This window comes from Pseudorasbora parva, chromosome 20 (assembly GCF_024679245.1).
Source record: "Pseudorasbora parva isolate DD20220531a chromosome 20, ASM2467924v1, whole genome shotgun sequence".
Lineage (NCBI taxonomy): Eukaryota > Metazoa > Chordata > Actinopteri > Cypriniformes > Gobionidae > Pseudorasbora > Pseudorasbora parva.
Window position 1 is genome coordinate 42,923,331 of NC_090191.1, and position 25,345 is coordinate 42,948,675.

General features: G+C 41.0%; 2 protein-coding genes across 5 annotated transcripts in view; both read left to right on the forward strand.

Moving 5' to 3' along the window:
- agbl5 (AGBL carboxypeptidase 5) overlaps window positions 1-4,062 on the forward strand; it is a 114,276-nt gene extending 110,214 nt beyond the window's left edge. The window contains exon 15 of the mRNA XM_067428199.1: window positions 3,912-4,062. Within this exon, the coding sequence (XP_067284300.1) occupies window positions 3,912-4,009 (98 nt within the window). The 3' untranslated portion in view covers window positions 4,010-4,062. The remainder of the gene's footprint in view (window positions 1-3,911) is intronic.
- tmem181 (transmembrane protein 181) lies at window positions 1,870-25,345 on the forward strand. 4 transcript variants are annotated; one of them, XM_067428203.1, is made up of 17 exons: window positions 1,870-2,124; window positions 3,259-3,362; window positions 6,942-7,003; window positions 7,773-7,860; window positions 8,839-8,963; window positions 9,046-9,174; window positions 14,993-15,073; window positions 17,590-17,689; window positions 18,326-18,456; window positions 18,994-19,085; window positions 20,012-20,069; window positions 21,245-21,347; window positions 21,432-21,483; window positions 22,399-22,481; window positions 23,685-23,774; window positions 23,852-23,918; window positions 25,250-25,345. In XM_067428203.1, exons 1-17 carry the CDS (start codon window positions 1,997-1,999, stop codon window positions 25,332-25,334), a joined length of 1,578 nt encoding a protein of 525 aa, XP_067284304.1. In that variant the 5' UTR covers window positions 1,870-1,996; the 3' UTR covers window positions 25,335-25,345. The 4 variants fall into 4 exon arrangements, with proteins under 4 accessions (XP_067284304.1, XP_067284305.1, XP_067284306.1 ...); XM_067428204.1 differs by lacking the exon at window positions 1,870-2,124 and adding an exon at window positions 2,324-2,449; XM_067428205.1 differs by lacking the exon at window positions 1,870-2,124 and adding an exon at window positions 2,489-2,565.

A 25,345-nucleotide genomic window follows, 5' to 3' on the forward strand; every position in this document is an offset into this window, starting at 1 on the left:
TCACTCTCACACACTCACTCTCTCGCAAACACTTACATGCTCACACACACACACGCTCACTCTCACACACACTCACTCTCTCACAAACACACACACATGCTCACACTCAAACACACATGCTCACTCTCACACACACTCACTCTCTCACAAACACTCACATGCTCACACACACACACATGCTCACTCACACACACTCACTGTCTCACAAACACACACACACACTCAAACACAAGCTCACTCTCACACACACTCACTCTCGCAAACACTCACATGCTCACACACACACACGCTCACTCTCACACACACACACTCACTCTCTCACAAACACACACACACATGCTCACACTCAAACACACATGCTCACTCACACACACTCACTCTCTCACAAACACTCACATGCTCACTCTCACACACACTCACTGTCTCACAAACACACACACACACTCACTCTCTCACAAACACACACACACATGCTCACACTCAAACACACATGCTCACTCTCACACACACTCACTCTCTCACAAACACACACACACATGCTCACTCACACACACACATGCTCACTCTCACACACACTCACTCTCACAAACACACACACATGCTCACTCTCACACTCAAAACACACATGCTCACTCACACACACACTCACTGTCTCACAAACACACTCACTCTCTCACAAACACTTACATGCTCACACACACATGCTCACTCTCACAAACACTCACATGCTCACACACACATGCTCACTCTCACACACACTCACTCTCTCACAAACACTCACATGCTCACTCACACACACACACTCAAACACACATGCTCACTCACACACACACTCACTCTCTCACAAACACACACACCCATGCTCACTCACACTCAAACACACATGCTCACTCACACACACTCACTGTCTCACAAACACACACACACACACACTCAAAAACACATGCTCACTCACACACACTCACTCTCTCACAAACACTCACACTCAAACACACTAACACACTTACTCCTTCACTCACACACTCTAACACGTACTCCTTCACTCACACACAAACACTCTCACACCCACACACGCTCCCACTCACTTTCACACACACACTCCTTGACTCATACAAACACACACTCTCTAACACACTCCTTCACTCACACAAACACTCACACAAACACTCACTCTCACACACACTCCTTCACTCACACAAACACACACACACACACACACACACACTCTCAATAACACACTCACAAACACACACACACTCTGTCTCTCACACACGCTCACACTCTCACTTACACACTCTCTCACTTACACACTGTCTCACACACTCTCGCTTACACACTCACTCTCACACACACACACATTTCTCTCTCTCACACACACTCTCAATAACACACTCACAAACACACACACACACACTCACTTACACACTCTGTCTCCCACACACGCTCACACTCTCTCACTTACACACTGTCTCACACACTCTCGCTTACATACTCACTCTCTCACACACACGCACTCACACTCAGTCCATTATGAGCCTTGAGTCATGAGGTTTCTTAAATATTTTATATATGATATATTTATGACTGTAAAGTTGCATGACACACACACACTCACACACCCACTCATACACACACACACACACACACACACACACTCCCTCACTCACATACGCTGTCTCTGACACACACACACACACACACACTCACTCCATCATGAGCCTTGAATCATGTGGTTTCTTAAATATTTTAAATATTATATATGTATGTCTGTAAAGTCGCATGACATGTTTGTGGTTTAGGGTAAATCTGGGCTGGAGTGTATAATGAGCCCTAGCTAGTGTGCACTGAGCCCTGTCCGTGGTCCTGACCGCGCATGCGCAGCGGAGCGGCTCGCGCGGACCCTCAGACCTGCACAATCAAAAGCGCTTCGGCTGCATTTCCACTCAATAAGAGCCGCTGCTGAACACCGGAAAACGCCATTTTTCGGTGTAAGGTCATGGAGCGACCGGACAGCCTGGAGAACCCGCTGCTCAGCGAGATGAAGCATTTCTGTAAGCGGATTCAAGAGGCGTGTAACGAGCTGAGGGACGATCTGACGCCGTACCGAAACGAGCGCTTCTACAGGTATGGGAATCAAACATATAACATCAATAAAATAAAATAAAAATCCACAATCTCCGATAGATTTATTTATTTATTATGTTAGCCGTGCATATTAGCAAGGCGCGTGCTCGCTAAAGAGGCACTAAAACGAGTTACATTTAATTAATTATTATTTTTTTAACCGTTATTAATCGATATGAGACGGCGCATGCGCGATGCTGCGGAGCTCACGTGACCTCGTGGCGTGACGTCATTGGGCTGATGTGTGCGGATATGCGCCGAAGTGTACTCTGATTTACTTGCGGATTTCGCGCCGCCAATGGGATAAAATCCGCGCGATGGACCGGTGAGTGTGTGTATGGCAGTCACGGCATCTTACACACACACACACACACACACGAGTGTGAGCTTAATAAACACGCGGTTTCGTCGGTTTCGCGGCCTGACGGTCCAGATGTTTGAGTGAGGGGAGGCTGCACGTGCACGCGCATTTCACACAGTGTTTATAGTTATACATAATTGATGGATTATATTTAGAGTCGCTGTCAATGTGTTTTGTGTTTGGCGCAACATATCACGGATGTTGTGGGCGTGATCTCGTTTCATGTCCGTGTGCGTGAGCGAGAGTGTGTGTGTGTGTGTGTGTTTGTGTCTGTCTGTTTTTGTCAGTCTGTGTGTGTGTGTGTGTGTGTGTGTGTGTGTGTTTGTATCTGTGTTTTTGTCAGTCTGTGTGTGTGTGTTTATATCTGTGTTTTTGTCAGTCTGTCTCTGTGTGTGTGTGTGTGTATGTTTGTATCTGTGAGTCGATTCATCCAAACGCAAATAACACACAATTTAATAATCAGATTTGATTAATTGATAAACATTAATAACCGCCAGTTTATAATAATAATAATTAGCTTCATTAAAGACACAAGCAGTGTTTACATGAGCCTCTCGCCAATACTGATGTTTTGAGGTGTGTGTGTGTGTGTGTGTGTGTGTGTGTGTGTGTGTGTGTGTGTGTGACGGGTAGGTTTAGGGGCTGTGTGTGTGTGATGGATAGGTTTAGGGGCAGTGTAAGGGGATAGAAAGTACGGTTTGTACAGTTTAAAAACCATTATGCCTATGGAATGTCCCCACAATTGACAAAAACAAACGTGTGTGTGTCTGCAGGTTGGCCCCCATGCGTCTCTACACTCTCTCTAAGAGACACTTTGTCCTGGTGTTCGTGCTCTTCTTCTTCTGCTTCGGCGTCTCGACCCTCATCGGCGTGTCAGGTGAGAGCCCTAGTTTCCCAGCATGCACCAGTCACGTCACAATGGAGCTCTGTGTGGATAACGATCAGGCCAATCACATGATCCGCTCCGAGATCTACAGCAGGAATGCCTGCTTTAATTCATGCATTTCTGCGTCTCATTTTTATTAAATTAATATTATTAGTCATGAGACTTGAGGCATTGTCAGATGCCTTTTATACATTTTAAAGGAGTGTCTGCATGCGATGTGACTTGTGTAACTGTAGTTAGTGTGTGATGTCGCTGCTTGAGCATAAACAGTCTCTGCAAAGTCACAGCGCTGAAAGTTCACTGCAAACGGAGATATTGTCTTTTAAAGTTACGGCAGTTTATTGCCTACAAAAATGGCCGGTTTGGACTACAACGAGCTTCTTCCTGGGTTGGTGACATCATAAACCCTCGCTAGTCTCCGCAGATGTGACTTCTGCCCGTAATGGGAAGGGGCGTGGCCTTAACCTGTGCTTCAGCCAATAAAAATACAGGAAACTACATTTGGCCATTTGACCAATCGAAGACCATTGTGTTTTTCAGAGGGAGGGGCTTCAGAGAAGCAGGAAGCAGACGAGCCGTTCAAAGCACCGACAGCGGTGTGGAATAAAGGGAGGATAGAAGAAAAATACAGCGTTTAAAAAAGAAGAAGTATTAAGACATGATATACTGCGGCCCATAAACACAACCAAACCTAGAAAAAAAACACGGCAGGGCTTGACATTAAGCATGTTCATGTGCGTGTCCTTCGGACAAGTAAATCGTTCATTCACTTGTACGAGTAAAAAATTTGCTATTTTAATTTGAAAAAAAAGTTTGGTATTTATTCTGAAGCGATTTTCTCACCAGTGTTCAATCAGCTTTGACATACTTAAAATCATATTTGTGATATTTTACCTTTTATAAAGGGCATTTCCCCCTAATCTTATTAAATATAGGCTCTGCTTCAGGTTTCATTTTATATTGTTAAATTTGATCAATACATTCAATTAAATTAAGACACTATAAGGGCTGTTAACAATAAAATTAAATAATTTACACTGAAAAATTACAACTGCATTAAAGAATGTTATGAGATTTGTAGTTTTGAATAGACACGTGAGAAATAGGGGTTGCACCGACTAGTCGACCTTAATGCTCTGTCATGACGCTTTAAGCTTGACGTCGACCAGTCGCTGGCCTATCCGGTTTTTAAGGCTGACGTCACTCGGCAGCGCTTCCGGGTCCAACCGCTCTATCTTATGCCACAAGAAAAACTACAAACGGTGCTAATATACACACACATGTGGTGTGATACTACAAAAAAAGCTATAATCATAACCTTTTTCTCCATAGCAAAATTCCAGATGGCCAGACAGCGATTCATCTTTTTTAAATCGTTAAAATATTAATGTATGTGACGCTGTGAGCACAGAGACTGTTCTGTAGACTGTAAGTATTTAAAATGTTTAACTTTTTTAAACGTTTGATGTTTAATATGAATAAATCGCGCTCATGAACGAGCGTCAATGGCATTCTCAAGTGAAACGAGTTGAGACTTGGACCCAGAAACGGCGTTCCTTACGTCACGACTTAACAAGCGGATAGAGGGCGCAACAGGATAAACGATTCCTGACACGCCGGCTCTGTTTTCAACAGTTAAAAATGACAAATAAATGCACACTCCGTGAGCTCTCCACAAGACATGTTTGATTACCATCTGGATGCTCAAAACTGATCGGGAGAATGCACGCTTATTGTACACGTGAGTTAATCATCGCGCTAAACTGCGTGCTGCATATTGCAACACACACACACATAGCCGATCGCACATCACCCGGAGATCACGCGCGCCTCACAAAACCATTCGGGAGTGCAGAAATGTATTGTCAACACTGTTCTGTGATTTATCAATAATAGCTTAGAAACTGAAACGTTCTAGCATATATTTCTTGATAACTAAACTCACAGCATCACTATTACGATGCTGAGAGACGCTGCCAGGTCGAATTAATTCACACACAATCACTCACTAATGCATTCATATCTTTATTGTGCTACTTTATCTGTATCTTATTCAGAACGAACAGAAATCTGTGAGAAATATAATGACCATAAGACAAAAGACTGATATAAAAGCTGTCAAGTAGGATTAATAACCTTATGGGCAGCGCTGTGTCATATGCTATAGCCGCTCCCACCACGGCCATCACGCGAAGCGTACGGCAACAAGTGCTGAGGGGGCACCACGATAAATTTCTGTCTGCGCAACGTAAATACACCACCCGCGGGCACCATTAAAAATGGTGGTTTGGGCACCAAGACGGCCAGCGGCGGTACTGGCTGTGCACAGGAAGACCCGAGTTCGAGTCTCAGCTCAAGGTTCAGGTTTATTTTATTTTTAATTAATGATGTCATCAGCGACTAGTCAGCGTCGACTCGACTTTCATCACATCAATGTCGACTTGAAATGAAAGTCGTTCAACCCCTAATAAGAAATGCTGGAGAGTATGTTTAAACATGACACTAAACCTCCAGCAGGTGGCCGTCTTAATGAGTCAGCCATTGAGTCGTTCATTCAAACGATTCATTCAAACACTGAATCGTTCAGTAACACACTTGTTTCTGTGAGACGCGTTACAGGTCTGCTGTGTGTGAACGATTTTCGCTGCTGAAATTGAACAGAAGCACTCAATATCGCATCTAAAATGTAAGTGACTTAGTGAATGTAAATGTAAGTGAATGTTAATTAATTGTTTATGAAACTGTCATATGAAATCAGTGTCATTTTCAGTCATGATGGTATTCAGGAAACAGCTTAAACGCTCTAGTGTTGTAATTTCTCCTCGAGAGGCTGCACGGGTCAACAGCGCCTTGTTATCGTCAGTTAATCATATATTATCCACTATCGATCGCCACTTAAACTAAATTAATGCACAATCATTCGTGCATTTGGTGATTCGCTAGTTATTTTTTGTTTTAATCAGGCTCTTGTCCGTCGGGCAAGTACAATTATTTTTCACTTGTCCCTTCAAACATCCACTTGTCCCGGACAAGCGTTAATGTCGATGCCCACCGCTTTAAAATTAATTAATAAGCACTTATATCTCATTTATGCCAGTTCATGTTAATTTAATAATGTAATTAGACTTGAGCTGAGAGGAACAGTTGTAACTTTATAACGAGTATTAAACTCTCCCTCAAGTTGTTCCAGACCTGTGTGTGTTTCTCTCTTCTGCTGAACACAAAGGAAGATATTTGGAAGAATGTTTGTATAGAAGCAGATCTTGAGCCCCATTGACTACCATAGTAGGGGAAAAAAATACTCAATGGGGCTCAAGATCTGCTTCTATACAAACATTCTTCCAAATATCTTCCTTTGTGTTCAGCAGAAGAGAGAAACTCACACAGGTCTGGAACAACTTGAGGGCGAGTAAATGACAGAATTTTCATTTTTGGGTGAACTATCCCTTTAATGTAAAAAATAATGCCTTTAATTAGCATTTAAATGTCTTAAAATGTGCTCATCGATGGTTTTCCCGGCAGGACTGAGGTATTATACGAGTTATTAAGTTGTGTTTGTCTCTTCTGTAGGACCGAAGATCATAAGTGAGAATTCTTACAACGGTTTGATCGTCAGCGCCAACGGATCAAAGGTGAGATGAAGCGGTTTGAGTTTCACTTTATTATATTCACATACACTGCAAAAAAAATGCTCTTCTTACTCAGCAATTTTGTCTACAAGGAAAAATATCTTATGTATTGTTTTACTGATCTAGTAAATGCATTTTGATTTAAGAATTGTTAGATATTTAGACTGCTTCTTAGTTCGGTTCGTTTGGTCCGGACCAAAAAACAAATCATATAGTCCTAGTCCGCTTAGCGTTCACACTGGCGTTTTTAACAGTGAACCTAAAGTTACCGAACCAAAGGCTCAGGGAGACGCTCACAACCTGATTAGTCGGCTTATATGACGTATATCTCGCTTACCAAACATTCAAAGCAACGCCAGGTTTGCTGTTTGTGCGTTTTTTCTGGCATTTTCGAAACATGCGGGTCGGACCAAAATATTGATGAGGCTCTTCCTCGTTGCTCTACGTTTGTCCTCTAACGTTAACGTTACTCATTTTGGATACACCGATCTTACCGCGTCGTCAAATCAGCTGACTATGCGTCGCATCTTGTGACATCACGTCCTGTTTTTGGTTCGTTTACATGTCTTTGGTCTTTGGAAACAAGACAAAATGACTGAGTAAGAAGAGCATTTTTTGCAGTGTAGAAAACAGCTGCTTTACATTGGAGGAATATTTCACTGTCTTAATGTATTTATGATTAAATTAACGCCGCCTTGGTGAGCAGAAGAGCCTCTTTCAGAAGCATTAATGTGTCTCAGTAACTCCAGACCTCTGTCCGTGTTTTTTTTAGACCGGCCCGTTTGACCTTTGGTCTCCACTCCTGACCAACTACAACCAGCAGCTCTGGCTCACAAGCATCATAGAGCTGAACGACAACAGTGAGCGAACGCATTTAAACATCTGTTCATTCAGAAACGTGTGCAGTTTCATTAGGAATCATTCACTCAAGAGATTCATTCAGAAATAATGATTCATCCAGTAATGAAACAAGTGTTAATGAGCGAGTCATTGAATCATTCATTCAAGAGATTTGTTCAGAAACACTGATTCATCCAGTAATGAAAACCAAGTGAAGTTTTAATGAGTGAGTCATTGAATCATTCATTGAAGAGATTTGTTCAGAAACACTGATTCATCCAGTAATGAAACCAAGTGAAGTTTTAATGAGTGAGTCATTGAATCATTCATTCAAGAGATTCGCTCAAACGCTAATTCATCCAGTAATGAAACAAGTGAAGTCTTTGAGTGAGTCATTGAATCATTCACTCAAGAGATTTGTTCAGAATCACTGATTCATCCAGTAATGAAACCATGTGAAGTTTTAATGAGTGAGTCATTGATTCATTCATTCAAGAGATTCGCTCAAACACTGATTCATCCAGTAATGAAACCATGTGAAGTTTTAATGAGTGAGTCATTGAATCATTCATTCAAGAGATTCGCTCAAACGCTAATTCATCCAGTAATGAAACAAGTGAAGTCTTTATGAGTGAGTCATTGAATCATTCACTCAAGAGATTTGTTCAGAATCACTGATTCATCCAGTAATGAAACAAGTGAAGTCTTTATAAGTGAGTCATTGAATCATTCACTCAAGAGATTTGTTCAGAATCACTGATTCATCCAGTAATGAAACAAGTGAAGTCTTTATAAGTGAGTCATTTAATCATTCACTCAAGAGATTTGTTCAGAATCACTGATTCATCCAGTAATGAAACAAGTGAAGTCTTTATAAGTGAGTCATTTAATCATTCATTTTTGACTGTGGCAATTAACTTTTTTTGTCAGAAGCTCTAGTAAATGGTGTTATTGTGATCTTTACTTTAAAAAGATAAGCTCTAATGAAATGTGTTCAGTTGCAGACCTGAGCTGGAGGGAGTTCGGGATGAACGTGGAGCTGCAGGGCGTGATGCAGGACGCTAGCGTAGTGCGTATTAGCGACAACGTGCACGACAAGAACAGAAGCCTTCACTGCGCCGCCGTGAGTCCTGCTCCTCATCTGTGTGTGTGACCTTCATGGGTTCATTCGGAAATTCATCTGTGTGTGTGTGATGGTTTTACAGCATCAGCAGGCGTGTGATGAGATCATAGTGCTGCATTTGGGTTACCTGAACTATTCGCGGTACAAGATCAACGTCAGCTTCAGGAACCTACAGCACGACCTGAAGGACATCAAAAATGTTACTTTTGTTGTAAGTTCAGATCATTAAAGGTGTTCACAGACTAAACAAAAGTGTATTTGCATGACCCCAAAAAAACAAAACAAGTGAACACTTTATGAGTGAGTCATTGAATCATTCACTCAAGAGATTTGTTCAAAAACGCTGATTCATCCAGTAATGAAACAAGTGAAGTCTTTATGAGTGAGTCATTGAATCATTCACTCATGACATTTGCTCAAAAACGCTGATTCATCCAGTAATGAAACAAGTGAAGTCTTTATGTGTGAGTCATTGAATCATTCACTCATGAGATTTGCTCAAAAACGCTGATTCATCCAGTAATGAAACAAGTGAAGTCTTTATGAGTGAGTCATTGAATCATTCACTCATGAGATTTGCTCAAAAACGCTGATTCATCCAGTAATGAAACAAGTGAAGTCTTTATGTGTGAGTCATTGAATCATTCACTCAAGAGATTTGTTCAAAAACGCTGATTCATCCAGTAATGAAACAAGTGAAGTCTTTAAGAGTGAGTCATTGAATCATTCACTCATGAGATTTGCTCAAAAACGCTGATTCATCCAGTAATGAAACAAGTGAAGTCTTCATGAGTGAGTCATTGAATCATTCACTCAAGAGATTTGCTCAAAAACGCTGATTCATCCAGTAATGAAACAAGTGAAGTCTTTATGTGTGAGTCATTGAATCATTCACTCATGAGATTTGCTCAAAAACGCTGATTCATCCAGTAATGAAACAAGTGAAGTCTTTATGAGTGAGTCATTGAATCATTCACTCATGAGATTTGCTCAAAAACACTGATTCATCCAGTAATGAAACAAGTGAAGTCTTTATGTGTGAGTCATTGAATCATTCACTCATGAGATTTGCTCAAAAACGCTGATTCATCCAGTAATGAAACAAGTGAAGTCTTTATGAGTGAGTCATTGAATCATTCACTCATGAGATTTGCTCAAAAACGCTGATTCATCCAGTAATGAAACAAGTGAAGTCTTTATGTGTGAGTCATTGAATCATTCACTCAAGAGATTTGTTCAAAAACGCTGATTCATCCAGTAATGAAACAAGTGAAGTCTTTAAGAGTGAGTCATTGAATCATTCACTCATGAGATTTGCTCAAAAACGCTGATTCATCCAGTAATGAAACAAGTGAAGTCTTCATGAGTGAGTCATTGAATCATTCACTCAAGAGATTTGCTCAAAAACGCTGATTCATCCAGTAATGAAACAAGTGAAGTCTTCATGAGTGAGTCATTGAATCATTCACTCATGAGATTTGCTCAAAAACGCTGATTCATCCAGTAATGAAACAAGTGAAGTCTTCATGAGTGAGTCATTGAATCATTCACTCATGAGATTTGCTCAAAAACGCTGATTCATCCAGTAATGAAACAAGTGAAGTCTTTGTGTGAGTCATTGAATCATTCACTCATGAGATTTGCTCAAAAACGCTGATTCATCCAGTAATGAAACAAGTGAAGTCTTTATGTGTGAGTCATTGAATCATTCACTCATGAGATTTGCTCAAAAACACTGATTCATCCAGTAATGAAACAAGTGAAGTCTTTATGTGTGAGTCATTGAATCATTCACTCAAGAGATTTGTTCAAAAACGCTGATTCATCCAGTAATGAAACAAGTGAAGTCTTTAAGAGTGAGTCATTGAATCATTCACTCATGAGATTTGCTCAAAAACGCTGATTCATCCAGTAATGAAACAAGTGAAGTCTTCATGAGTGAGTCATTGAATCATTCACTCATGAGATTTGCTCAAAAACGCTGATTCATCCAGTAATGAAACAAGTGAAGTCTTCATGAGTGAGTCATTGAATCATTCACTCATGAGATTTGCTCAAAAACGCTGATTCATCCAGTAATGAAACAAGTGAAGTCTTTATGAGTGAGTCATTGAATCATTCACTCATGAGATTTGCTCAAAAACGCTGATTCATCCAGTAATGAAACAAGTGAAGTCTTTATGAGTGAGTCATTGAATCATTCACTCATGAGATTTGCTCAAAAACGCTGATTCATCCAGTAATGAAACAAGTGAAGTCTTTATGTGTGAGTCATTGAATCATTCACTCAAGAGATTTGTTCAAAAACGCTGATTCATCCAGTAATGAAACAAGTGAAGTCTTTAAGAGTGAGTCATTGAATCATTCACTCATGAGATTTGCTCAAAAACGCTGATTCATCCAGTAATGAAACAAGTGAAGTCTTCATGAGTGAGTCATTGAATCATTCACTCATGAGATTTGCTCAAAAACGCTGATTCATCCAGTAATGAAACAAGTGAAGTCTTCATGAGTGAGTCATTGAATCATTCACTCAAGAGATTTGCTCAAAAACGCTGATTCATCCAGTAATGAAACAAGTGAAGTCTTTATGAGTGAGTCATTGAATCATTCACTCATGAGATTTGCTCAAAAACGCTGATTCATCCAGTAATGAAACAAGTGAAGTCTTTATGAGTGAGTCATTGAATCATTCACTCATGAGATTTGCTCAAAAACGCTGATTCATCCAGTAATGTAACAAGTGAAGTCTTTATGTGTGAGTCATTGAATCATTCACTCATGAGATTTGCTCAAAAACGCTGATTCATCCAGTAATGAAACAAGTGAAGTCTTTATGTGTGAGTCATTGAATCATTCACTCATGAGATTTGCTCAAAAACACTGATTCATCCAGTAATGAAACAAGTGAAGTCTTTATGAGTGAGTCACTGAATCATTCACTCATGAGATTTGCTCAAAAACGCTGATTCATCCAGTAATGAAACAAGTGAAGTCTTTATGAGTGAGTCATTGAATCATTCACTCATGAGATTTGCTCAAAAACACTGATTCATCCAGTAATGAAACAAGTGAAGTCTTTAAGAGTGAGTCACTGAATCATTCACTCATGAGATTTGCTCAAAAACGCTGATTCATCCAGTAATGAAACAAGTGAAGTCTTTAAGAGTGAGTCACTGAATCATTCACTCATGAGATTTGCTCAAAAACGCTGATTCATCCAGTAATGAAACAAGTGAAGTCTTTATGAGTGAGTCATTGAATCATTCACTCATGAGATTTGCTCAAAAACGCTGAATCATCCAGTAATGAAACAAGTGAAGTCTTTATGTGTGAGTCATTGAATCATTCACTCAAGAGATTTGCTCAAAAACATTTAGACTTCTATTATCAATCGTTTAATTTGTATTATTGGTCACATATTGAGTATCTTTAACTATATACTTGTGTTAAAAAAGTAATTTCAGTGCATCCGAAAAGTATTCACAGCGCTTCACTTTTTCCATATTTTGTTATGTTACAGCCTTATTCCAAAATGGAGTTCATTATTCATAATTTTCCTCCAAATTCTACAAAAATATCCCATAGCGTGAAAGAAGTTTGTGTTAAATCTATGGAAATTTATTAAACATAAAAAATGAAAAAAGTCACGTTAATAAGTATTCCCAGCCTTTGCCAGGACACTCAACATTGAGCTCAGGTGCTCCTGTTTCCACTGATCATCCTTGAGATGTTTCTACAGCTTGACTGGGGTCCACCTGTGGTCAATTAAGTTGATTGGATGTGATTTGGAAAGGCACACACCTGTCTATATAAGGGCTCACCGTTAACAGTGCATGTCAGAGTACAAACCAAGCCATGAAGTCCAAGGGATTGTCTGTAGACCACCGAGACAGGATTGTATGGAGGCACAGATCTGGGGAAGGATACAGAAACATTTCTGCAGCTGAAGCTCCTAATGAGCACAGTGGCCTCCATCATCTGTACATGGAAGAAGATTGGAACCACCAGGACTCTTCCTAAAGCTGCCGTCCGGCCAAACTGAGCATTCGGGAGAGAAGGGCCTTAGTCAGAGAGGTGACTGTGTTCACACTTGTAGTTCGGTTCGTTTGGTCCGGACCAAAAAACAAAAACAAAGCATATAGTCCTGGTCCGCTTAGCGTTCACACTGCCATTTTTAACAGCGCACCTAAAGTTACCGAACCAAAGGCTCAGGGAGACGCTCACAACCTGATTGGTCGGCTTATATGACGTAGGAGCTGCTTACCGAACATTCAGAACAACGCTGTGTGCCGGATTAAACGGCATCATTTAATGCGTGTTCATATGGCATTATTTACCCGCTGAGAACTCATGAAGAGCTCATAAAATGATCAAAACATTCAAAACAGCTCCAGGATTTCCTCCGTTGTGCAGAAGAGACGGCCGTTCTGTCGTCTGTACTGCCTGATGGGCAGCAGGTCCTCTGATGAGAAGAGCCAGGTTTGCTGTTTGTGCGTTTTTCTGGCATTTTCGAAACATGCTCGTCTGACCAAATATTGATGAGGCTCTTCCTCGTTGCTCTACGTTTGTCCTCTAACGTTAACGTTACTCATTCTGGATACACCGATCTTTCCGCATCGTCACATCAGCTGACTACGCGTCGCATCTTGTGACATCACGTCCTGTTTTTGGTTCGTTTACATGTCTTTGGTCAGTGTTGCGTTCATATATCAATCGAACCGCACCAGAGTTCGTCTGGAAGCGGACCGAGACCCGTCTCTTTAGCACTCTCGGTCCGCTTGTTTGGTGCGCAGCAGGGTTCGGATGGCAGCGTTCACATGTGTTCAAATGAACCGCACTTAAAGAGCAATCGCACCAGGGTTTGTTTTAATCCAACCAAACATGACAAGTGTGAACGCACCCTAAGAACCCAATGGTCTCTCTAACAGAGCTCCAGCGTTTCTCTGTGGAGAGAGGAGAACCTTCCAGAAGAACAATCATCTCTCCACCAATCAGGCCTGTAAGGTACAGTGGCCAGACGGAAGCCACTCCGCAGTAAAAGGCACATGACACACCGCCTGGAGTTTGCCAAAAAGCCAGGACTCTCAGACCATCAGAAACTAAATTCTCTGGTCTGATGAAACAAAGATTGAACTCTTTGGCCTGAATGGAGGAAACCAGGCACTGCTCATCACCTGGCCAATCCCATCCCTACAGTAAAGCATGGGGGTGGCAGCATCATGCTGTGGGGGTGTTTTTAAGCAGCAGGAACTGGGAGACTAGTCAGGATTGAGGAAAAGATGAATCCTCGATGAAAACCTGCTCCAAAGCGCTCTGGACCTCAGACTGGGGGTGAAGGTTCATCTTCCAACAGGTTAACAACCATAAGCACACAGCCAAGATAACAAAGGAGCGGCCAAGGGAAGACTGTGACTGCCCAGACTTGAACCCGATTGAACATCTCTGGAGAGATCTGAAAGTGGCTGTGCGCCGACGCTCCTCACCCAACCTGATGGAGCTTGAGAGGTCCAAAAAGAAGAATGGGAGAAACTTGCCAAAAATAGGTGTGCCAAGCTTCAAACTCAAAAAGACTTGAGGCTGTAATCGGTGCCAAAGGTGCTTCAACAACGTATTGAGCAAAGGCTGTGTATACTAATGTTTGTTTGGTTTTTCATTTTTAATACTTTTGCAAAGATTTCAAACAATCTTCTTTCACATTGTCATTATGGGCTATTGTTTGTAGAATTTTGTGGGAAATCATGAATTTAATCCATTTTGGAGTAAGACGTGACGCTGTGAATACTTTCCGGATGCACTGTAAGTACTTGTCAATGTATTAAAATCACTTTTGAGGTGGAGATGGGTAAAGTTAGGACTGGTTTGGGGAGGTTTATGGGTATAAGGGAAGCTCATCAGTGTAATTGCAGGAATTAACTAGCTACAGATGTAAGTAACAGGCATGTATTTGGTAACACTTTTTGTTGTTGATTTTAAGTTGAAATGTTTTTCGTAGTTTTGACACCTTGTTCCTCTCTGCTCTTCACCAGTTTAAGATGTTCAACACCACGTTCTCACAGGTGGAGATCTGGTTCCGGTTTGTGTTTGTTGTGATGACCTTCATAGTGACCGTGAGTTTACAGCTCAACATCATCATACGTGTTTGGAGTCGCTCATGATGGTTTGATAAAGTCCTCTGCGGCCATCTTTAAATGACTGTTTCTGTCAAAAACATCACATTCTCAGACTGATCTCATGAAATGGCCCATGTATGACACTGAATCGTATGCCATTATGGCGTGCTATGAAGTCGTGTAATCGCTTTTTAGCATGTTTATCAACGCTATTTAATTGTATCCCCCTGGCCCTAAACCTACCCAACACACACACACACAAACACACACTCTCACACACACACACACACTGCCCCTGGCCCTAAACCTACCAATCACAAGAAACATTCTGCATTTTTACATTAAAAAAAAAAAACATAGTATGTTTATAAATCCATTTTCATTGTGGACACACACACAAACACACACACACACATATAATGGTTTGTTTCGGCATAGACATTCAAGCGGAATCACGCGGCGTAGACATGCGGATAGCTCAATGCGTACAGATAACGCCACTTGGCTTTAGAAAGTAGTGTGTATGTTTAGTGTTGTAGTCAAGACCACCTAAACCGAGACCAAGACATGACCAAGACTTTGAAGGGCCGAGACCAAGACAAGACCAAGACTTTGAAGGGCCGAGACCGAGTCAAGACCAAGACTTTGAAGGGCCGAGACCGAGTCAAGACCAAGACCAAGACAGGCCGAGACCGAGTCAAGACCGAGACCAGTGCATGTCCCCACACTTATGATAAAATGTGGAATATGCATATGATTGGCACTTCTCTCGTATGTGTGGGTGTGCAAGTGTACCATGAGAGAAGTTTTGATCAAATAATCAAAAGGTATTGCAGCTTTGTGGGAATTAATCTTTTTCTTCTATAAGCAAATAACACTTAACTTTTCGTCAATGGGAGGCACTGAAGACGACATGTCCATATTGTTTACAGTCTATGGTGGACACAAACACCAAACTGACAGAGTTTTGTGTTTTGTTTTGTGAAGCGTGCTCAATCCCATTTTTAAACTCAAAGTTCCCTAAAAATGCTAATCTGGATGAGGTATTAATCTCAGACACAGTCCACTATGTCTTTAATGAATGTGAATAACAGGAGGTGGAATATGTATCATACAGATATTAGTATGCTGCTTAAGCAAATTATTTTATATATGTACATATTTTTCATTTACAAATTGAAAATGTTACTGTGCAGCTTTATTGTGCAACAACAAGGAAAAGAAACCCTGAACTTGCATTTTTTGATTAACTTCAGTTTGATTTAACAAATATCTCACATGTGAAGGGTTTTTCCTGGGTCAAAAATGGTCTTTGGTGGTGGCTGACAGACCTACACACACACACACACACCATTTTTTTTTTTTTAAATGCAACGAAACAATCATTTTTTATTATCTTATGTTTATATCTCCTATTATGTATGATCTCTTATCTTGATGTTTCTTTTGTTCCAACAGGTTGAATTGTTTTGGTATATAATCATATCAATATTAGAAATAGCATTAACAGTTTACAAATAGCCATATTTTCTGCCATATAATTTAATAAAATGATCAGCTAGCTAACAAACAACTTTGTTCTGTTTTCACCTCACTCCAGTCTAAACTAAATGATTTTAGACTATTTATTTTACTACACATTCAACATACATAAGCTGAAATACTGTGGATAGTTAAAACTAATAAATCTTCCTCTCCACTCTTGCTAAATTGGGTAAGCACACTTGTGTTCTGATTTCTGAGGTGTTCTGAGTAAATGATTAAACTGATTCGTTCAGTTCATTGTTGAACAGATCAGTTCTTATTACCGTCGTTAAAATGATTCGGTTCAAATGAGTCATTTGGTCGTGAATCGGACATTAGCAGACCCGTTGTGTGTGAATCACGGCTGTCAGAACATCGCAGAAGGTTTGTCACACAGAAAACACTTCATAACTGGATAGAAATTGTTTCCTGTTTATTTAATGTATGATTTATGTCAGCTGTTTAGCTGGTCAAACGTTTTTTTGAGCGCAATTCACACCGAGCGGTACTTCAAAACAGTTGTCCGAACGCGCAACGTTCAACATGGATTCGGTTTTCTGAACTTTTGATTTAGCTTAATATGTGAAATATCAGAGAGAGCTTATGTGCTTATTTTGAAGACAGAGGGAGTGCGCGCAGGGTGGAGTTCTCTGCTCTTTATATGCCTTCAGCTGTGGTCTTGACCGGTCTTGAGACAAAATCCCGAGTCATCTTCGCCCGAGACCGAGACGAGGCCGAGTAAAAATGCGGTCGATACCGAGACGAGACCAAGACCTTTAAAAAGTGGTCTCGAGACCAAGACCGATCTCGAGTACTACAACACTATGTATGTTTACGCAAAGTCATGAAGTCATGTTCAAATTCTCCAAAGCTGTTCACCAATGAAATCTGACTTATTCCGCCATATTGTGCGGTGCACTTTCTCTCGTTCATAGTAATGTGAGTGTGCTGTGTGTGTGTGTATCTGACGTCTTTGTTGTTTTGTGCAGTGTATGTTTGCTCACTCGTTGAGGAAGTTCTCCATGAGGGATTGGGGAATTGAGCAGAAGTGGATGTCAATTCTGCTTCCTCTCCTGCTTCTCTACAACGGTGAGGCTCAACTGCACATACGTCGAGTCACTGAGTCATTCACTCAAGAGATTTGTTCAAAAACACTGATTTATCCAGTAATGAAACAAATGAAGTCTTAATGAGTGAGTCATTGAATCATTCACTCAAGAGATTCATTCAAAAACACTTATTCATCCAGTAATAAATGAAACAAGTGAAGTATTTGAGTGAGTCATTGAATCATTCACTCAAGAGATTCGCTCAAACACTGATTCATCCAGTAATGAAACAAATTAAGTCTTTGAGTGAGTCATTGAATCATTCACTCACTCAAGAGATTCATTCAAAAACATTAACTCCTCTCCCTAATGTCGCTCCACACCCGTAAGACCTCCGTTCATCTTCAAATAAAGATTCGAACGGTTATGAATCCGTGAATCAATTCATGATTCGGATCGCCAATGTCATGTGATTTCAGACAAGCGATCCGAATCATGAATCGATTCACTGATTCATAACCGTTCGAATCTTTATTTGAGGATTGAACGAAGGTCTTACGGGTGAGGAGCGACATTAGGGAGAGGAGTTAATGACAGACATTTCATTTTTGGCTGAACTAACCCTTTAAATCAGTATGGTGTGTATTCAGAAGCATGTTTCATTTATTTGTGGTAGATCCCTTTTTCCCGCTGTCGTTCCTGGTGAACAGCTGGTTTCCGGGAACGCTGGACGCTTTCTTCCAGGCTCTTTTCCTGTGTGCGCTGCTGCTCTTCTGGCTGTGTGTGTATCACGGCATCAGAGTTCAGGTGCGTTTATAATGGAGGCGGAGCCTATTTAGGCCACGCCCACACGGGGGGAGAGGGGGGTATCCAAAGCTCTCCATTGACTTTGTATTGCGTGAAGCGGTCGCCTCGTCTTTTCTCGCTTATAACAAGAAACAGAACACTGTCTAAACGCTGATATGTGATAAGGTGTGAAGCAAACAAGCTAAAAAACACACAACTTCGCTTTTATAAGCTGTCGACCCCAAAAAACGAGTGTTTAAGGAGATAAAAGCGGACACAGGCAATCAGACGTGAAGCTTTATCAGGAAGAATGGGTCAGTTTGGGGATCCTGACACTCAGTGTGTCTACGTGTGCAGTAAACATTCAGTCAGATATCCAAATGTCAGGGTTATATATTATATTTCCTGTCTCTGATGATTTTTTTTGTAATAAGTCAGAAATGACAAAGAGGCCGCTTCCCGCAACAGAAAGTCAATGGAGAGAGGTGGTTTGCCCCATAAATTAAATCTATTATTATTATATTGAATCATGTTTGCTGAGCTGAGTTTGATCCACAGGGCGAGAGGCGGTTTCTGACGTTTTATCTGCCCAAGCTGATCATCGTGGGGCTGTTGTGGCTGTCGGCCGTCACACTGGGAATCTGGCAGACGTAAGAAATGTGCTGGGATTTCTGCTGGAGGAACTCATGGGATTATTAGGGATCCGGCAGACCGAACGCAAGATGGATTTACTGTTGTAACGCCACATGAGATCGTGGGAGAAATAGTTAGATGTTTTTTTTTTTACTTTATTCATCTCACAATTGCGAGTTTATATCACACAATTGCGAGTTTAAGCTCAATCTGAGGGCACATGAAAAACCACTTGGTGGCGCTATAACAGGGAAAAAAACATGAAACTGGCTAGAACCACCTGACCTTTAGTCCAATTGACTTGAGCATTGGGATGCAGTGTATTTGTCCAAAGTGCCATGATTGTCTGTGGGGACATAGGCCTAGCTAAAAAAACAAAACACGGCCGCCATCGGCCAATGAAGTCTGAGCACCTATTAGACAAGGGTAATGGAGGCCGATCGGAACAGAACTCGGTGGGCATGTTTGACTCTCGGCCCTTTGTTTTTGTGCTCAATCTTGAGTAAAACCAATGCAGTGTAATTCTCTGGACTCTCAAGATCAATAATTATCCCCAAAAAAATGTAACTTTACCCTTTGGGTAGCTATAACAGGGTCATTTAGAAAATGGCAGTGGCAAAATATACTATAAATCCTAAACGAAAGCTCATAACTTCACGAAATTGGGTGAGCACATGCGACATATGACTCTCGACAAGAATGCAAACCTTTAGGGAGATTGGCCAATAGGTGGTGCTATAACTGTTAAAAAGCTTTAAAAACCATATATTTCCTGTGGTAAATGGGCTGTAAATGGTCTTTTCCATCTGTGATCTAAGTGGTTACAAGCTAAACAACATACTTGCTAAATAAAAGAATATATTTTTACCCGTATGTGCTGAAGGGCCTTAATGCGCTTGAACCCCGATGACGGCTATATTGATCATTTTGTTTTTGTCATCAGGGTGAATGAGCTGCAGGATCCCACATATCAGTACAAAGTGGACATCCAGAACTTCCAGGTGAGTTTCTCTCAGTACGACACACAAATAAAGGTATAAAAACACTGTAAAAATAGTAGGTAATATGTAATTTCATTACATCGCATCATGTTTTATTAGACACTTTTCCACTTTTTACATTTGCATTAGACATAACCGACTGCGTTTACTCACTAAAGTAGTCATACATTTTACATTTTTAACATAATTTTGTGTATATTTGACTAAGAAAAAACATCTTAATTTGTAAAGGGCGAGCTCTTTAAAGGCTTGTGGGTTTGTTGTTAGTATGAGCGCATAGAAAACTCTCCCTCAAAGAGCTGCAATGGTACCCTACATTACAAAATGCGATAAAATCGCTTGCATGTTTAAATTAGCATAGTGATTTCCGTCAGCTATCCCGAAACGACAGCAAAAGTGTTGAATCTGAGTGCGCAGATTGCTTTTGTAGTGTCTTTTGAAGCCAGATTTGCTGATTTTGAGAGTTAGAGAATGTACACTGCAAAAAATGCTTTTCTTACTTAGTATTTTTGTCTTGTTTCTAGTCTAAATATCTAACAATCTTAAAACAAGAAGTATTTTTGATTGTCTTGTTTTGGGAAAAAAACTCAAAATGAAGAGAGTTTTTGCCTAAAATAAGATAAATAATCTGCCAATGGGGTGAGAAAAATAATCTTAATTCAAACAGAAAACAAGATTATTTTTCTCACCCCATTGGCAGATTATTTATCTTATTTTAAGCAAAAACTCTCTTCATTTTGAGTTATTTTTCCCCAAAACAAGACAATTATTTTTGCTTGTCTAGTAAATGTTAATGTAAGCATGTTTTGATATTTAGACTAGAAACAAGACAAAAATACTAAGTAATAAAAGCATTTTTTTTGCAGTGGAGTATTGCTGAAAGTTTCCAAATGTCTGATTGGATGTGATAATCTTTGTTGATTCATTTAATAATAAACATTAGCATTAATTTCCCGCTTCATAAACACCAAACTTGTGAGAGTGAGTAAAATGATGCGCCTCAAATACCGGTATTGTTTTAATATCAGATCGTGGCACCGTACCAAAGCCAAAATTGTGGTATCGAGCCATCCTTACAATAAATATCTGATCTCAAACACTGCAATATTCCATAAAATAAAAACACCAGAATTGTCCATTTTGAATTGATGGTGACTGATGTGTTTTTGACGCAGGGCATGAAGATCTTCTTCCTGCTGGTGGTGTGTGTGTATGTTCTTTATCTGGTGTTTCTGGTGGTTCGTGCCTGTTCTGAGCTGAAGAACATGCCTTACACAGGTAACACGCCTCTGACACGGATAACACATGTTGTGCAGCTTTAACATATGCAGGTTTGTTCACTATCCTAATTCATGTTCTCAGATCTGCGGCTGAAGTTTCTGACCGCGCTGACGTTGGTGGTGCTGGTGATCAGGTAACCTGACTATTAGGGCTGTCAATCAATTAAAATATTGAATTGCGATTAATCGCATAGTGTCATGAGTTAACTCGCGATTAATCACAATTTAATCGCACATTCTTATCAGTTCTAAAAGTACCTTAAATGTATATGTTTTTAATACTCTAATAAACATGGTTATGGACAAATATGCATGCTTTAGGCAAATTAGGGATGTTAACCGATGACTGTTTGACCGATGGTTGACCATATCAACGTTAACCAATCAAAGTTGTTGGTTAAAAATAAAGTGATCTCTAAATTAGGCTATTATAGACAGTGGCCTAAACGCTACTACGGTTAGCCGTCTCATTCCAAAATCTTTTTGTGTGAAGTGAACAAATCCCTCACACTCAATTTTTCATAACTCGGCTGTTTGTACTTAATAAACCAATAAAACATCTGGCGCAAGGTCTTGGCGTTTGGGTTCGCGCGCTCACAAGGTTTGCCAAAAGTAAACCCTCGAGGTTAGAGACGGAGCTGACGACAGGATGAAGCGTCATTACGCATAAGATGGGCTTACATTTGAAAATATATTACATCTACATTACACGTCCACTTTAATAAAAAAGGAATATTTATTAAAGAAGCCAGATCAAGAGCAGAAACAAAATAAACCATAGGCTCAAAACTAATACAAACAGTGGGCATCGCGCATTAGACTCCAAATAAGAAATAAATGCGCCTGCAGTTATAAAATGATTATTACATTAAGACACTGAAATATGGCGATTCGGATATGCTCATTATAGCCTCCTCAAAAAGCCAGAACAAATCGAGCCCTGCTTGAATATTGATTATTCTCCATTGTTGCAGCTTGTGTTTGGGGAATTTTGGACATATGCATGATGTGTTGTAATTCCTCTTCCTGTTTTTGTTTTTTTTAATCAGTGTGGTGATCCTGTACCTGAGATTCGGCTCCAAGGCCTTGCAAGACAACTTTGTTGCCGAACTTTCCACCCACTACCAGAATTATATCCTTTCATTACAGAATTCCCTAATGCCTCTTTAAATTGTTCAAAGTTCCCAATTATGCTATTTTGGTGTCGTCTACAACAGGTTTACATTCATCAAAGGTCAAAAACACTCATATTATACACTGCACATTACCTCAGTGTCTGAAACGCTTCATTCAGAGATTCAGGCTCTAAGCCCCGCCTCTCTGAGAGCTGCTCTGCTGTGATTGGTAAAAAAGCAAGTGCTCATTAGCATATCTGAATCTCAGCTCTTGACACGCAGTGATAGGAACAGTAACGATGGCGTGGGTTTGAGCGTCTCAATCTCAGCAAAGTTTTATTGTAAGGTTATTGTAATGCTCTACTGGGTGGTGGCCCCGCACGCTTAATAAACAAACTCCAGCTGGTCCATGATGGATGGATGGATGGATGGATGGATGGATGGATGGATAGATAGATAGATAGATAGATAGATAGATAGATAGATAGATAGATAGATAAAAATACACTGTTTTAAAAACACATTTTCCCACTTCAGAAGTCGTGATTACGAGCTGGTTTTGTTCAAGCGCTTTGTTGTCGGATAGAATGGAGGACGTCAGGTTTACTTTTGTGCATCTTGCGTCAACTATATGCGATTTTCGATGTGTTTAAAATACACAATATGCTTGAAATGATTATTAATTTATATAAATATGTACTACTTTAACAACAAGACAAGACAATGAAACTTTTGCGGAAGAAAACCGAATAAAACACCACTGCCACAGCATATCGTCTCCCATCCGCCATTTTGAACGGTTATGCCACGGCCATCTTGGGAACTTGGGTATCAAAATTATTCCCGAACTTCCCAACACGACATCAGTTCATGTGCAGTTTTTATCTCGGAAACTCATATTTATGATAATTCCCATAGCACGCGTGGCGACTCACTCATTATATTGAACACACGTTCAGTATTTAATCGTAGTGTCTGTTCTCTAACTCGGTCAATCCAGTAGCGATGGCCAGCAAAGCAATGCATTCTGGGAATTGTAGTCTTTCATCCCCATGAGACAAAAGTACATTTTCTATCTTTTCTCAGTCTAGAAAGCACCAAATTCAAAAATAATTTCACATTTCTACTTCAGTAATGACCCAGTTTAAATACAGATTCATCTTCCCAGCGCTGAAGTACTCCTTTAATAGCAGAAGTGTTTTCCTGAGCGTTTTCCGCACCAGCTGAGTTCCTCTCCTTCTACGGCCTGCTGAACTTCTATCTCTACACGCTGGCCTTCGTTTACTCGCCGTCCAAAAACGCTCTTTACGGTGAGTTGATCCGCAGTCGTCGGTTCCTGGGGCTTCCTCAGCGACTCCTTTCTCATGAAATGTGTTTCGTATCGCAGACTCGCAGCTCAAAGACAACCCTGCGTTCTCCATGCTCAACGACTCCGACGACGAGGTCATTTACGGGTACGGTCCGGATCTTAAAGGGAGAGTTCATCCAAAAATGAAAACTTGATGTTTATCTGCGGACACCCAGTGTATCCGACATGTAGGTGTGTAATTAGACCCCATTGACATCTATTATACGAGCAACAGCTGAGCTAAAAATCTTCATTTGTGTTCTCCTGAAGAAACACACACACCGACATCTCTGACGCCCTGCGGATAAACATCACAGGCTCATTTTTGCTGAACGATCACTTTTTGACGGCATCCTTTCTTCTTATTCTGACGCTTGTTGTTGTTGGTGTGTGTAATAGAGTTTGTGTGTGTACGATGCTGTGCATCCCTGTGTGTATAATAATCTGTGTGTGAGCACGCTGCTGCACATCTCTGTGTGTGTAATAATCAGAGTGTGTGTGTGTGTATGTAATAATCAGAGTGTGAGTGTGTATGAGCTGCTGCACGTCCCTGTGTGTTGTAATCAGTGTGTGTGCGCGCTGCTGTGCATCCCTGTGTGTGTAATAATCAGAGTGTGTGTGCGCTGCCGCACGTCCATGTGTGTGTAATAATCAGTGTGTGTGTGCGCTGCTGCACGTCCCTGTGTGTGTAATAATCAGTGTGTGTGTGCGCTGCTGCACGTCCCTGTGTGTGTAATAATCAGTGTGTGTGCGCTGCTGCACGTCCCTGTGTGTGTAATAATCGGAGTGTGAGTGTGTGTGCTGCTGCACTGCTCTGTGTGTGTAGTAATCAGAGAGAGAGAGAGTGTGTGTGTGTGTGTGTGTGTGCACGCTGCTGCGTGTCCCTGTGTGTGTGTAATAATCAGAGTGTGAGTGTGTGTGCTGCTGCACGGCTCTGTGTGTGTGTGTGTGTGCACGCTGCTGCATGTCCCTGTGTGTGTAATAATCGGAGTGTGTGTGTGCTGCTGCACGGCTCTGTGTGTGTGTGTGTGCACGCTGCTGCATGTCCCTGTGTGTGTAATAATCGGAGTGTGTGTGTGCTGCTGCACGGCTCTGTGTGTGTGTGTGTGTGCACGCTGCTGCATGTCCCTGTGTGTGTAATAATCGGAGTGTGTGTGTGCTGCTGCACGGCTCTGTGTGTGTGTGTGTGTGCACGCTGCTGCATGTCCCTGTGTGTGTAATAATCGGAGTGTGTGTGTGCTGCTGCACGGCTCTGTGTGTGTGTGTGTGTGCACGCTGCTGCATGTCCCTGTGTGTGTAATAATCAAAGTGTGAGTGTGTGCTGCTGCTGCACGGCTCTGTGTGTGTGTGTAATAATCGGAGTGTGAGTGTGTGTGCTGCTGCACGTCCGTGTGTGTGTGTGTGTTGTGCGACACTTAATGTTGTTTGTGTGTGCAGGAGCGATTATGAAGAAATGCCTCTTCAGAACGGCCGCGCCATCAAAGCCACCGCCAAATACCAGGATGGGAGTGAGAGCGACTGAAGCGAGTCTGA